Raw genomic sequence first — 14995 nt, 5'->3', positions numbered from 1 at the left:
TGTATCATCTATAATCCAAGCTTCTGGGAGACAGCACTCATATGAACCTATGGGCCCAGTTGGTGCATATTTGTTTTTGTCCTCACAGTCAGGTTGCCAACTACTTCAACTTTTTTCTTTGCCTTCTTGCACGATGCTGCTGTACCTCCTCTACCCATGAGGGGTCCAGAGTTCTGTGTTTTCTTTAGTTTTCTTCTTATCTATTTTTGTTCCTCTGAAGGCTCAGAGCCTATTTCTTCTGCAAAGGCCTCAGAACTTTTTCTGAATTCCTGCAGAGCACAATAGCTTATATCTCACTTGTTTCCATTTTCATACTCCGAGTTTATCTCTTTGTTTTTCTTGCTTATGAAGAATTAGCTTTCCTGTCAGTTGTTGTTATGGCTCCACCTTTGTTATTATTATCTTTTTGCTAATAATATTAGTAAAATATTTAGTTACAACAGTAAAAGATAATACAAATTTTAAAAAAGAAAAAAGTTCAGGAAAGGAAAAAAGAATCCCTTCCCAAGAAAACAATTTTCCATTTCATCATGACAAGTTAGATTCCTAATCAACCTAGCCAACAACTTTGTCACCCAAAAGGTGGAGGAGGGAACTACATGCAAAGCTATACTGGACTTAATCCTTAGAAATAGAGAAGAAGTGATAGAGGGAAATGAAATTGCTGGAACCTTGGGTGAAAGCGACCATGTCATACTAGAATTTAATATAAGGCAAACAGTAGCAATAGAAAACAATCCAACCAATGTCCTAAACTTCAAAAGAGCCGACTTTAACAAACTCAGAGAGAACCTAGGAAAGATCCCATGGATGAAAATCTTAAAGGGGAAAACAGGGTTGCCGTGACTGCATAACTTTTGTAGGAAGGTAAACTTTATCCCCTACTTTAAATTCCTTCTGTGGAACTCTCCTTTTAACAGTTTCTCTCTTGTAAGTGTCTCATTAATGCAGAAAGAGAATGCAACATAGATAATGGTAAAAATGAAAACAAAAATTGAAAAATGGATTGGATCAGAAATGGGCAGCTTCCTCATTTATTCTATAACACAGAATTTTGAGAGCTGTACATAATCTGCAGAAGCTGACCAATGGCCCTGTTTCAGCTAACCAGACTCTCCTGAATAACAACACCAACTGTGCCTGTTCCTGGACTGGCCCGGCCTTTTTCATTCATGCTACATTCTTTTGTTTACTTCAGTACTCTCTACATGGAGCTGTCCTTGAAGATATTCCAAAAACTCCAGCTAATCCAGAATTAGAACAGCACAGATAGTTTTTTACATTTTTCATTATACTTGTATAAAACCACTTCTTTGTGAATTGCACCAGCTGTTAGTATCTGAATGTGATTCAGGTGGGAATTAACATCTATAAAGCCTCATGTGGTATAGGCTCAGGCTATTTATGGGACTGATGGTCTCTCATCATCTCTCTTGGCCCACCAAATCTAAAATCAGAGCATACATTGGGTACCTTTCATTAGTGTCGTCTTGACTCATTAGTTGTACCTTCTCTGTGGTATCATCCGCCCTGTAAAACTGCTGCTAAGTGAAACAAAGTACAGTTCAAATATTAACAGGGATTAACTGCTCCCAGGACCATTAAGAATTATACATATTTTTTAAATTCTGTGGAAGTGTAGAATATTATATGTAGAAACACTTTCTCATGCAGAAGAGTTCTCTTGAGCAGATTTTTCTTGTGAGAGCTACCATTGAACATTTCCATCCTTGCAGAATTTGAGATAGACTCCAGTAAAAATTAATTTGAAAACTAAGCAATGGACCAATTTAACATCACAAATCCAAATTACTATTCTGTTCTCTTAGGTGTAATTCTATCCATTTGCTGAATTTAAAATTTTGGTTCTTTTCTTGCAGAACTAATTTCTGTTAATATTTATTTGTCTCAGGATACTGTCATACCTTCAACATCGATACAAAGAAGCCAAGAATTATTCCAGGCTCCAGAGAAGCATACTTCGGCTACACAGTTCAACAGCATGAAGTCAATGGGAAGAAATGGTAAACTACACTGTCTTGGCCTGAGATTGAATATTTAGCTTCTTTTCAAATTCTGCTGATCTCCAGATATGTTGAATACGGCTGTCGGGTTGGAAAATAATGAGAGCTGAAGGCACATCTGAGAGTATCAGTCTGATGAAGGCTGGCTTATTCTGTGATGTCACCTACAGTTTAGGGCAAAAGTGTAGGGGGTTTTATGCCTTTTTTACTGAGCTGCAACAAAATCTTTTGTTGTCATTGTTATGTGGATACCAGAAATATCAATGCTAAGTAACAACAGTAGTAGTTTATTGAATGATTAATTTTGCGATCTTATCAATATCGATGCTGAAAGATATTCTTTTTCCAAATTGCTTGTGTATTGTTTTATTTATAAAGGAAAAGGATAGAGGTTTGCTCAGTTCAGGTTTTCCCAGGGGAAAAAAATCCTCCAGTGAGGGGCAATATGTAACATTTTTAGATTTGCACAATACATTCCCAGAGCCTTTGGAAGAAGTAGAACACCAGCATTAATCTAAGTCTGTCAGCATCCAGAAAAAATACGAACACACAAAGTGTTTGAAAAAGAAATTATGTTACTGACACTTGAATACAAATAGTAGTGGTGACATTTTGAAAAAGAACATGTTCTTTTCCATCAGGGAAATTTACATGTCAAAAAAATAAAAGCAGGGTAATTTTTTATGTAAAGAAAAGCAGATTCACCATCCAGTCACATTATGATTTAAAGAGGGCGAAGATGTGTACAAGCCATTCATATTCTAGAAAATGTTGCAAATATAAATGATTACAGAACTTTAATTTTTAAAAAAATCTATGAACCTTCCATTAAAAATCCAGATTGCAATATATTCACAATTTTTTTTCTTTTTACAACCCTATTAATCCCTTGGTTCAGGGTGGGGTCAGGGTGACTGGGTGGAACTGAGCATTTACTGTACGGATACCCTTCCTGACTCCTACACAGAGTTTGCAGAAGATATTTTCTCTTTGCTCCCTGAGAAAGAGAGACATCTGCCACTATCTAGGATTGAATTCTTAACCTTCTGACAGGGAGATGAGTATCTTCACCACAAGACCACCATGGCTGCTCTAGCCTAACATATTCAAGAATAATATGCCTAAATCTATAGTATGGTGTCTTGTCTTCCTGGTTTGAATGCCAAGTACTCAGTCAGAATTTGCGGGTGAAAATGTCTCGTGCAAATGTAATTAACATTTCATACTATTTTTCTAGTGCCCTGGCAGCTGAATGTATGAACTAGGTCTGGAGCCAAGAGTTGCCTTTGACTTGGCATGAAATTTCTCTCTAGGATACTCAATCAGTGTGCTATTGCAGTCTTTAAGAAAGGGATATCCAGTGTCTGAGCCAACTGTTAAGTCTGTTTCTTTTTTAAAAAGATGTCTAATCTTTCCAATTCAAGAATTAGTAGCTAAAATAAGCAAATAAAAGCCAACATGACTTATATGGTAAAAATATGAATCACTAAACAAACAAGCTGACCGATATATGTCATGCTATCAAAGAATCCAGTGTTGTCTATTGTGTCCAGATTCAGCAACTCTGCTAAATCTGAAACTGGCAAAAAGCAGATGTACTGGAAAAAAGAGAACTAAAAAAATATCAAACTTTATTACAACCTATGGGCCAGAAATCACAGCAATAAAACACACAGACATGCAATTTTAATATTTTTTTTAAAAATTGCAACTTATATAAAGTACATTATTAAGTAGTTAGTACAAATATCAGTGGCAATCAGCAAAATCTATATATTACTAAAAATCTCATGTCTTTAACTGAGCAAAACAGTATGTCATAGGGCAAAACATTTTCAACCAAGAAACCTCAAATGGACTAATTTACAGAATGTGTCCAAAATCTGGAGCCTTGGAACTGAAATACAGAACATTTTATAAAACATTTTATGACATAAAAATTATTAAAAGCATTTTATGACAAAATACAAACTTTCATATAACAATTCCTGTGGTTATCTGCTGAAGTCCAACTGTTCTATACAGTTCAACATGGGCTCCTTCCAAGAGAGATACATCTCTGAATATCTCCCTGAATTTTAAGAATTTTTCTACAACATTAGAAGCTCTGTCAAACAGAAACTATAGGTATAAAGATCTCATAGATCTGAGAGGCAATCTTAAATCCAGGGAGGAGTTACATTCTGGGGGTATAGAGTTGGATTGGTGGTCGTATTCTCAAATGAGCTCAAGGTTTAATAGGGATAAGCAGGAATTTGGAATCAATATAATCCCACAAGAATTAGACAAGATTTTATGGGGAAGTGATGCTAAATTTTTATCTAAGACCTATAATCTACTTTTGTTCCATGGGATGGAAGGGGGAACAATAAATGACGTAATGATTGCCTGGGGGAGAAATATTGGTCGCACTATAGAATTAGAAGAGTGGGAACAAATTTGGAAGAAAAATATAAAATTAACGTTAGCAACGGCATTTAAAGAAAATATGTACAAAATGTTGTATAGATGGTACTTAGCTCCCGCACGAATTTCAAAAATGTTTCCCAATGCAAATGACAAATGTTGGAAATGTGATTCTGCCAGGGGCACTTTCTACCATCAATGGTGGACTTGTCCAAAGGTTAGGCATTACTGGACCAATATAAAAAATTGGTTATTTCAAATAACAGGATATGATCTTCAATTGGACCCAGCTATTTTCCTCTTGGGGATGAAGCCACAAGAAGTACTAAAAAATGTTTGGTATCTAGTAATACATATTACAACAGCGGCGCGTATGATTTATGCGCAATATTGGAAGACGATGGAAATCCCAACGGACTATCAAGTAATAGAGAAAGTATTACTATGCACAGAGTCAGATCGAATGACATATATTCTCAAAGGGAAAAGTGAATCACTTTTCAATAAAAGTTGGGACTCCTGGTATTCATGGTTACAAAATAGAATATTTAATCTCAGTGGGGGAAATACCAGATGATTGTGTATTATTATTTGAGGTATAGAATCTGGAGATATATACAATTATAGATTTCTAATATTTGGTCATTAAAGGTTACTTAGCCTGGGATGTACGAGAAAAAGAAATTAGGGGTAGTATTACACTCCCCGGTCTTGTCTAATGTTGTTGTTTTTGTTTTTTTGGTGTATGGGTGTTTTTCTATTTGATGCACTTTTTAGTACTTTGTAATAATGTTCTTGTTTTTTTATTTAAAATTTGTTTAATAAAATTTAAAATAAGAAAAAAAGAAGCTCTGTCATTGTGGAAAGCATCTGATGAAGAAATATCTCTGAAAGAATGACCCACTGGGTCACGCATTGTCTAGATTGTTTTAAACTTCAACTGTGGATAGGACAGATAAACAAATGATGGCACAAAATAGGGCAACTTGGAAAAACATGTCAGTGTCTTGTCAGATAGAAGCAGTGATGGACAGATAAATTTGCAGAATTAGAATTGAAGAGAGTTAAGATTTAAACTGGTTTTACAATTAAAACCACAACTTTATGTTAAGGTGGAAATTAGATGAATCCAGAATTGCCAACTGCAGATATTCCAGAATTCTAGTAAGAAGTACTGGGAAGGAAAAAGCACTCTAAATGTTCAGTGACTGTGTCAAAATCTTGGTCTGTGTAGAAAAGAATGAGGTAATCATAGCTTTGGCATGTCACCAAGTATTTAAAAATGAATTTGCTTAGAATTTTGAATGCATCTCTCTCTCTCTCTCTCTCTCACACACACACACACACACACACACACTTTCTCTCTCTCTCCCTCCCTCCCCCCCTCTCCCTCCCTCCCTCCCTCCCCCCCACCTTGGGTCTATTTAAAGTTTTTCAGCAGAGCTGCTTTCTTCATTTTGAAGTTCAAGGGAAACAGCCAAATGTTACCCATTTGGGGGAAAGGCTTCCAAGTGTAATGATGATAGTGGAAAGTATGAAAAGAAAGAATTCAGAGATATTCCAAGAGAGAAGGGAAAAAGTCATTTTCATGCTCTAAAATACAGCCAACATATTAGGTCATCCTCTTTCTTCATTATCTTTCCAAATTGGCATTGAAGCTTGTTCTTTCCTAATTTATTGAACTTGGCTCTCTTTTTTGTCTAAAATAAGCACAACTTATTTTAGAATGTTAAGAGTATTTTTCTTTTTTCAGAGTGAAATTCAAAATTTCTAATTTTGCTTAATTATTAAATATTCCAAAATTTCTGAGTCTTAAATTCTATATACCATCTGATTTATTCAAGCTTCATTTAAAAAGATTTTATAAGCCACTAGTTGAGATCCGTCACAACCCTGCTTAGGTTTCCCATTTTTTTTTATTTAAAAAGTTTTACAATACATTTTGACTTTAATCCCCCCTCCCCCACCCCTATCCCTCTCCCCCACTCCCCCCCCGACTTCCCAGAGCTAAATACAGGGCATAAAATCAAAAAACAAACATAAACACCCCTATATTATCAACAATAAACTATAAATTCTATCTCTCTCTAGCTCATATAAAATGAGTACAAACAATATTAATATTACAAATAAAGTAGAAAAGAAAAAGAGGAAAACAGAAAAAGATCTTTACTCAAAATAAATTGAGAAAAGAAAAAAAAAACTTTCACCTGCTATTTGCATTCTCCCACCTTTCTCTAATTTCCAAACAAATTCTCAGTTACGCACCAAAAGCGCTTATCTCTATTAATCTTAATAATCTCCAACCCAACTAAACTATAGTCAAAAATAGTTCTTGCATATATCACGCCAAATGTCTCACAGTTCCAAATCATCCTTAAGTTCAAATAAAAGTTCAAATAAAAAGAGTATATATAAAAAAAAAATTAGGCAATCTCTAAGACAACTTGTTGTTAATTAGGAGTTTACATACCCACTCTTAGTTCAACACATACTTTAAGTCCATAACCCTAATATACTTTTCTAGCAAGCAAATAACATCAATCTTAAATTGTATAAAATATTAAAAAAAAACTTTCTTTCTCCTCTATAATAATTTTACTCCATTGACATTCTAATCTAAAAATTTAATCAGCAATCTTAACGCCCCAAAACTTTTGGAGCACCTCTGTCATGACCCCCAAAACTTCTTTAGACCGCTCTCCTCCTACATCTTCATTGTAAGCACACTTTGAAGATTCCATAACTTTCCGCTGGTCTTGCTCTTGCTCTCGTCTCGCTCTTCTTAGGGCGGCACGCGTCATCTTCTGGCCTCCTGCAGCAACCGATGAGACTGTAGCTTGATCCCCTCCAACACCATTGTCCACTGTCTGTCTATCTGCAACATCTTGAAACTTTCCCACACCGTATCCTTTTGCAGCTTCCAAAAATGATAGGGGGGTTGCTTTTAACACATTACTATAAAAATCACGTGCCTGAGCCACAGTAACCAAACGATGTCTTTTACCTTCGTACGTTGTCACCAACCCAACTGGAATCTCCCATCTGAACTTAATATCACGTTTCTTAAGTTCCTGTACTAGAAATGCGAAATCTTTCCTTCTCCTTAAGATCTTCGGAGGAATCTCTTTTAAAACCAAAACTTCTTGCTCAGCCACTACCAAATTAGTATCATAAGCAGCTTAAATGACTTCATCTCTAATTACTCTCTTTGTAAAATAGACCACCACATCTCTGGGTAACTTCCTCTGTCTTGCAATCCATGAATTTACACGAAAAACTTTGTCCATATTTTCCTCAATTTCAGATGCTGACTGGCCCAGTACCCCTTCCAGAGCCTCAGAAATCAGCTGCTTTAGATCTTCTTTACCATTCTCCTTTAAACCCCTAATTCTAATAGCATTCTGCATCTGATTATACTGAACAAGGCTCAATTCTTCGTCCATTTTATCCCTTATATTTTCATTTTCTAATACCTTTGCTTCTAATATAGAGTTCTTTTGACTGAGATCCTCCACTTTTATATCCAGCTGTAGCACACATTCAGCTACGGATTCAACCATAGACAAAATGTCCACCCTCATTGCTCTCAGCTTCTCTTCCATCTTCTTCTCCAATTTCTCCATTTTCTCCTCCATTTTCTTCTCCAATTTCTCCTCCAGCTTTTTCAACTTTTCATCCATCATATCAGACATCAGTTGTGCGTGCTTTCCAAGAGCATCTTGTAAATCCTTAAGTGTCAATACCGGGGGAGATGCAGGAGGAAGCAAAGCTTGCAGTGAGGTCTCTTGCACCAGGGAAGACCCCGCATTCCGAAGAGCTTTAGAAGTTTTAGCCGCCATCTTCCCCCACTTTCACTTATTACGCACTTTCACTTTAAAGCTATAAAATCCATTGAGCTAGAGAGTAAAGATAAAGAGTCCACTTCACCTTGACCTCCTGTACCGCTCTGCCTGCATCTTGATAATCAAAAGTATTTCCTTTTGGCAGGGGTGGTTGCTAACGCCTGGCTCTGCTCCAAGAATCCCAGAGCAGAGGCGCTGTGCAGCTCGGAGCAACCCAGGCTTCGGGGGGGCTCATCTTTCAGCCGCCCTAGCTCTCAGCTCAGGCGGCCCCAGAGAGCTCAACCCCTACCTGGGGCCTCACCCCCTCCTCTTCTCCCGAGGAGGGGGCTTCAAATCCATCTAAACAGCTGATTGGCGCTGTTTACGATGGAAAAACACAGCTGCGGAGCGGGCAGCCCGAAAACGGCTGTCTTTCGACGTCGCGTCGCCACCGGAAGTCCCTAGGTTTCCCAATTTTTGTGATGCAGCTTATTGGGATTCACTGGATAGTTAAATAGCACAAATGGGCTTCTGATCCCTGGGGAATATAGATAAAAACCACTAGATTCAATTATTTAATAATGTTCTCCTTCTGTCACATTATGCATCTGGGTGAGGGGCTCTAGAGTCTCCTGTTATTTAAAGAAAACCATTCTGGAATCCTTTTCTCAGTTTTCTCCCCAAACTGGCTCAAGAAGATCCACCTACAAAAATAAGAGCAAGACACAAAAACATAGGAATGAACCGGATCTGCCCCTTTCCCAGTGACAGCTCACTGCTACTCCATCTCCAGTCACCTGGTGATCAGTCCAAGCAGGGTCCCACAGCAATGCATTGTAAGATAGTTATATACTTGTAGGTGAAGGGTGGCACATCTTTCATCTAAAGTGCTCCTCTAGAATCCAGCAAAGAGACCACCAAGCTAGCTTGGGCATCTCTCAAGCTGCACTCCTAAGCACATCTGGCAGCTGTTCCATTCAGCTCCTGGATAGGAGACACTCATTTTAGTCTGCCAACAAAGAAGCTGATTCACCTCAATTGAATGATGGGGTCAGTCCAGAGGACTGAGCAGGAGGAAAGTCAGGAATTCAATATAGCTTGGAGTGGACAACAGCATGTCCTATTTCCCTAACATTGATATACATATCCACTATTTCAGTTGAGAAATATATGCTTATATGACCCATCAGCCTGTGCTGTCCCACTCACTCTCACACACACACACGTAACTGTACTTTAGTGAGTTTATTAATATTCGCCAGCAATTATCTTCACCAAAACCCAGTAGCTACTTGAAATGGGATGTAGCCTGTGCTGGAGTGAACTGCGTTGTTGTAAGCAACCTCAGCAAATGGAAGTAGGTCCATCCAGTTTGTCTACTGGTAATTAAAAAAGCATCTTAGATATTGTTCAAGTATTGAGTTCAAACATTCCATCCCACCATTCATTTGATGATGACTAGATGACAGTCCCTGAGTGGTCCCCAAAAGGGACAAAAACTCTTTCCAGAACTCCAAGGTAAATTGCACCCCTCTATCCGATATGATGCGTTGGGGTGCTCCATGCAATTGATAGATGTGCTGGACAAATAGTTTTGCTAGGGGTTTTGCTGTAGGTATTTTTGTGCAGTGTATGAAATGTACTTGTTGGAGAAAAGGTCTGTTGTGACCCAGATGACTGTATTTCCAGTACTCTCTGGTACTTCTACTATGAAATCCTTGGAAATTTCTTTCCAAGGAGCTGAGGGGGTCGCCACCGGCTGCAGCAGTTCCGGTGATTTCCCTTGCAATCTTTCTGCTGCTGCACAAGTCAGGCATAGCTTTCAATGTCCTTCTTAATGGATGGCCACCCAAATTGTCTTTTGACTAAATGCAACATTTTCACAAAGCCGAAGTGACCTGCCGATTTTGAGTCGTGGCAAAGTTGCATGAATGCAAGCCTCTGGCTTTTTGGTATGTACAACTTCTCCTCCACCCAGGGTAGTCCATCTGTGATGGTGCATAGGTTTTTTTGGTTTAGGAACCATTCGTCAGTCTCTAAAGCTTTTCTGAATTCAATTCCCACTTGACTAGCTAGTGGTTTCTGTAGCTTGGCTGGTGCTCAGGTTGTTACACACGCTGCCAGCTGTGTTTCAGGCATGAGTGGCTTTGTTACACTGGGCCAGGTGCTATTGTATTGTGGCATTCAAGATAAAGTGTCTGCTAGGAAATTGTTTTTCCCTGGAGATGTTTTATAGTGAAATTAAACTGGTGGAAGTGTTGCGACCACCAGGCTTATTTAGGAGTGAGTTTCCTTGGAGCTTTTAGTGCTTCCAGGTTCTTATGGTCAGTCCACACTTGGAAAGGGATTTTGTTCCCCTCCAAGAAATGCCACCAGGTGAGGAGAGCCCACCTCACCACGTACGGCTTCTTCTCCCAGACTGCCCACCTTTGCTCCGTTTTGGTGAGTTTTCTGGAAGTATATGCACAAGGTTGTAGCACCCCTTGGTCATTTTCTTGTAGTAAGACAGCCCCTACCGCTACATCACTGGCGTCTGCTTGAATTACAAAAGGTTTGTCTGTATCGGGGTTCCTTAGGATGGGTTCAGCTAAGAATAATCTTTTTAGTGTCTCAAATGTGGCTTGACATTCCACTGTCCATTTCAGTGGCTGGCTGGGCTTTGGCTTGCCCTCCCCTTTAGTTTTTAGTAAGTTCGTGATCAGCAAAGCTATTTGGGCAAATGAGTGAATAAACTGGCGGTAGAAGTTGGCAAACCGCAGGAAGCTTTGTAGTTGCTTTTGCATGCAGGGTTGTGCCCATTCCAATACTGCTTGGACCTTCTTGGGATCCATCTCTATGCCGTCAGGGGAGATGCAGTACCCCAGGTAGCCTATTTCCTCCTTATGAAATTCGCATTTTGATAGTTTGGCATAGAGGTGAGCTGCCTGCAGCTTATATAGGACTGCTCTAACCAATTTCACATGCTCCTCCATGGTCTCTGTGAATATGACGATGTCATCTTGGTAAACCAGCACCCCCTTGTACAGGTGCTCCCTTAGCACATCATTTATTAACTGCATGAAAACTGCCAGAGCCCCTTGTAGTCCAAAAGGTAGAACCCTGAACTGGTAGCATCCTAGGGGACAGTTAAAAGCAGTTTTCCATTCATCTCCCTCCTTGATACTGATTCTGTAGTAAGCTTCCCTCAGGTCTAGCTTGGTAAAAGGTGAGACAGCATGTCTTTCATAAGAGGGAGGTGGTATAGATTGCTTTGACTTATGCCGTTCATAGCCCTATAGTCTATCCAGAGAAGGAAGTTTCGGAACTGGATAATTTGCAAGGTTGTGACCGGCAGGGGGTCTCCCACTTTGCGGTGGATTCTTCCTTCCCTTCCCCATTGTTTTGCAAAGTCCCCCAGTAAGGGTCTTCCTTCCGGGATGACTGTTACTGCAGATCCTGTCTAAAGTAAGGGCCCACTTCAAACCCTCATCCCAAGAAAGCAGAACTCGTGGAAGCAGTTTTTTCCAAAAGTATCTTTTATTGGGAGAAGTTGACAGTAGACATAATACACAGGATCTGAGGATTTCCCACTCAGATCGATAGGTTAAAGTGTCCCAAGCAAAACCCCACCCCATAGTTCATCTGGTCAGTTCAAACGGGCCAATCCCCAAGTGTTAAGTCCTTCGTGGGAACAGGGAGATAACATCAGGCCATCTCCGCTGTAGCGGCAATGTTTTGGCAGCTTTTTGCACCTTCTCCTGAGAGTGCGGAGATAAACCAGTTGCCGGAGGTTGCATTCCATTCTTCCTCCCCACCTTTGCTAGCTGACATCAAGGGAAGAGAAAGTTCACAGAAGAATAATGCAGGAAAGCAAAGATTTACATTGTAGCAATAGAGCACTCCCCTTCAGGAGTATGGCACAACCCAGGAAGAGAAGAGAGTGAGCTTTGGGTCAGGATGAAAAAGGAAAAAGAATGGGTTAGGAGTAGGTTAGGAGTGAGTTAAGAGGGGGAAGGGGAACCCTGTAGATATGGATTCTGACAACGAGAGTTCACGAGGCAAGACAAGTCCAGAGTTCATAAGGCATGATCCACATGAAGGCATGGTGTCAATCCAAAGAAGGCAAGAATGACAATGATCAGAGAATACACAGCTAGGAAACAAACTGAAGAAGCTGAAGAAGCTTCTTGAATGAAAAGTGAAATGTCTTCAATGGAAAACAAGAAAAGTCCAGTTGCCTTGTGTAAAAGCATCTTTGAGATAACTATGACCTGGATGACTGAGAATCTCCATAGACATTTAGGAAACAAACACTTTCCCAGCATTGCTTTCATCTGTCTGCTGTGCTAAATAGCCAGCTTCCGCTGCAGCCCATCAAGAAGGGCAAGGCTTTCTCCTCATGATTAATCTGGCTGACCTTCTATGCTCCTGCCTTCTCTCTGCCCTACATGTTCTTGGATCAGGTGCAGCAGGCAGTTCCTCTTCCTCATCTCTAACCAGCTGCAGCTGTCTGCTTTCCCCACTGGGAGCCTCAGGATTGTTTCTGCTGCAACTGCACTTCAGCCAACTCCCTCACAGACTGCTACTCAGAACCATCAATCAACTCAGCTCATCAGGTGCCAGGAACTGGTTCATCCCCCCTCCCCCAGCTGACATCTAGAGAGGTATCTGGGGAAGTGTCCAGAGGAGTCATCACACTGCCGTGGAAGTTCCCTGATGGACTTTGGTCCAGTTTCTCTCAGTCCAACCTATCTCACAAGACTGCTGTGGTAAGGAAATATTGGAGGCAAGAGTGCCATGTATGCTGCTTTTGATTCCTGCAGATGAAGTGGCACAGAAACAATAAGAAAGACATGCTTTTGTAGTGCTGAAGGTACTGGATTCTAGATCTCCCTTATGCAAAGAAAGTAGCTAGATGACTTCCATGTCTCTTCACCCTAGAATGGAATTTGGAAAATGTCTATCTACCAACATGCTTTACCATCATGGTATAGTCCATTACCTTATATGAGGAAGCTTTCATCCTAGGTTAGTTTCTTGGGATGCTGCTGCTGCTGCTGCTGGTATTCATGGGTGAAAGATCTGAGGGTGTAGTAACCCATCTGAAGTCCCAGTGATCAGTCAGCTGGGGTATGTATTTGTGTTCCAGAAGACTGATAGAGTCATGTTTGTTTGGGCAATTTGAATAATGGCTACATTCTCATCTCAGAATATGATTGGAATTTTCCAACCATCCTTTATGACACATTATGAAAAGCAATTGGTGGCTGTTTTTCTTACTGGCAGGAGAAACTAGGAATGGAGAAAAAGGAATTGGGAAATCAAGTGATTACTGCTGTGAACAGTTCTCTTGTTAAATATATTGAAAATAAAAATGGACATTTATAGGAAATGGAAGAGAGGGCATATTCCAAAAAAGGATATATGGCACTTGAGCAACACCTCCCAGGAAACCTCAAGTCCCCAAAGAATTCCCCTGGGCTAAAATGTTATACAGACTACATGGCAAATCTTATCCTTTGCACTTGAGGAAGGCTTAGTGAGCTGCAGGCTGAAATATCTGGAGAAAACTGATTAATACCTTTGTACTGACCTTTGGAAGCCCAAAAAGTCTTGATCACAAAGTACAGCATACCTGGGCTACTTCTATTCCAAGAAATCCATACATTGTCAAAAGCTCTGCCAGAAAGGCTAATGCTCAAAATGAGGTGAGACTTGCGAGAAACACCCAGAACACAAGAAAGGCATTTTTAGACATGTCAGAAATGAAAGGAAAGGCAAAGAGGTTGTAGCTTTGTTATGAAACAAAAGGGGTGAGTTGATGGGAAGAAAGCGAAACCCCCATTTTTACATTCTCAGAAAAGAGATGGTGCTCCAGCTGGTCATGGTTGCACTGCTTTCCTTCCTTCCTTCTGCTTTCTCAGAGCCTCTCCCAATTTTCATATCTTTGGACTTTTCTATACACCCCAAAAAGGAACAAGATTCTTTTTTCTTTCCCTGCCTTCCGATTTACCTGTGTCCCTCTGAATGCAGACTTAGCCATTTCCAATCCTAGGAAAGAGAAACATAAATAAATTTAATTGTCAGACATTTTCTCTCAGATCTTTGGTTTTACTTATTTTTCATAAACCTAAATGACATATTCTCACTGGAGAAAAGTACAAAGGGGAAAAAAACCTACTCTGGCCTTTGGAGGGTCAATATTGTAAATTACATTGTGAGCCTATTGTTGGGATTACATTTTATCAGTATTGCCTAAGCATATCACATGTCCTCATCCTCACCCTCTCTGAATTCTGTAATGCATTAGATGTCATGATCGGCCTTTGGAGAGAGGCTCTGTGAATATGCAAATGAACATATGTTCATTTATAGGGCCCAATTCAAACCATGAACTCATGCTTTTGTGAGATTTATTTGGATGATGCTTGCTCAGAGTCTTTAGAACTAGGCAATTTATAAGTGTTAGCAAATTAAAATAAGTTATTATAATAAAAGGTAATGTGTTTTGCTGAGTGTGCATTCATGATCATTGGAAGATGAAAACAAAAGATGGACACAATAAGCAAAAGTTTGCATATAAATGCATTGTCTGGGAAAAGCGAATACAGCTAGTCCTCAATTTATGACCATTTCAAATTATGACAGTGCTGAACAATAGGACTTACAACCCTTGCCTGAAGTTATGACCACTGCAGCACCCCTGCGGTCAAAATTCGAGAGCTTGGCAATCCACCCAACTTTATGATCCACCATAGGAAT

General features: G+C 39.7%; 1 protein-coding gene across 1 annotated transcript in view; it reads left to right on the top strand.

Moving 5' to 3' along the window:
• ITGA11 (integrin subunit alpha 11) overlaps window positions 1–14995 on the top strand; it is a gene marked incomplete at its 5' end in the record, with an annotated part of 172876 nt that overhangs the window by 42827 nt on the left and 115054 nt on the right. The window contains one exon of the mRNA XM_083371097.1: window positions 1913–2024. Within this exon, the coding sequence (XP_083227223.1) occupies window positions 1913–2024 (112 nt within the window). The remainder of the gene's footprint in view (window positions 1–1912; window positions 2025–14995) is intronic.

Source organism: Vipera ursinii (assembly GCF_947247035.1).
Source record: "Vipera ursinii genome assembly, chromosome: 11".
Taxonomy (NCBI): Eukaryota; Metazoa; Chordata; class Lepidosauria; order Squamata; family Viperidae; genus Vipera; species Vipera ursinii.
Note: the sequence above shows the minus strand (reverse complement) of the source record. Positions and strands in the feature narration are given on the sequence as shown.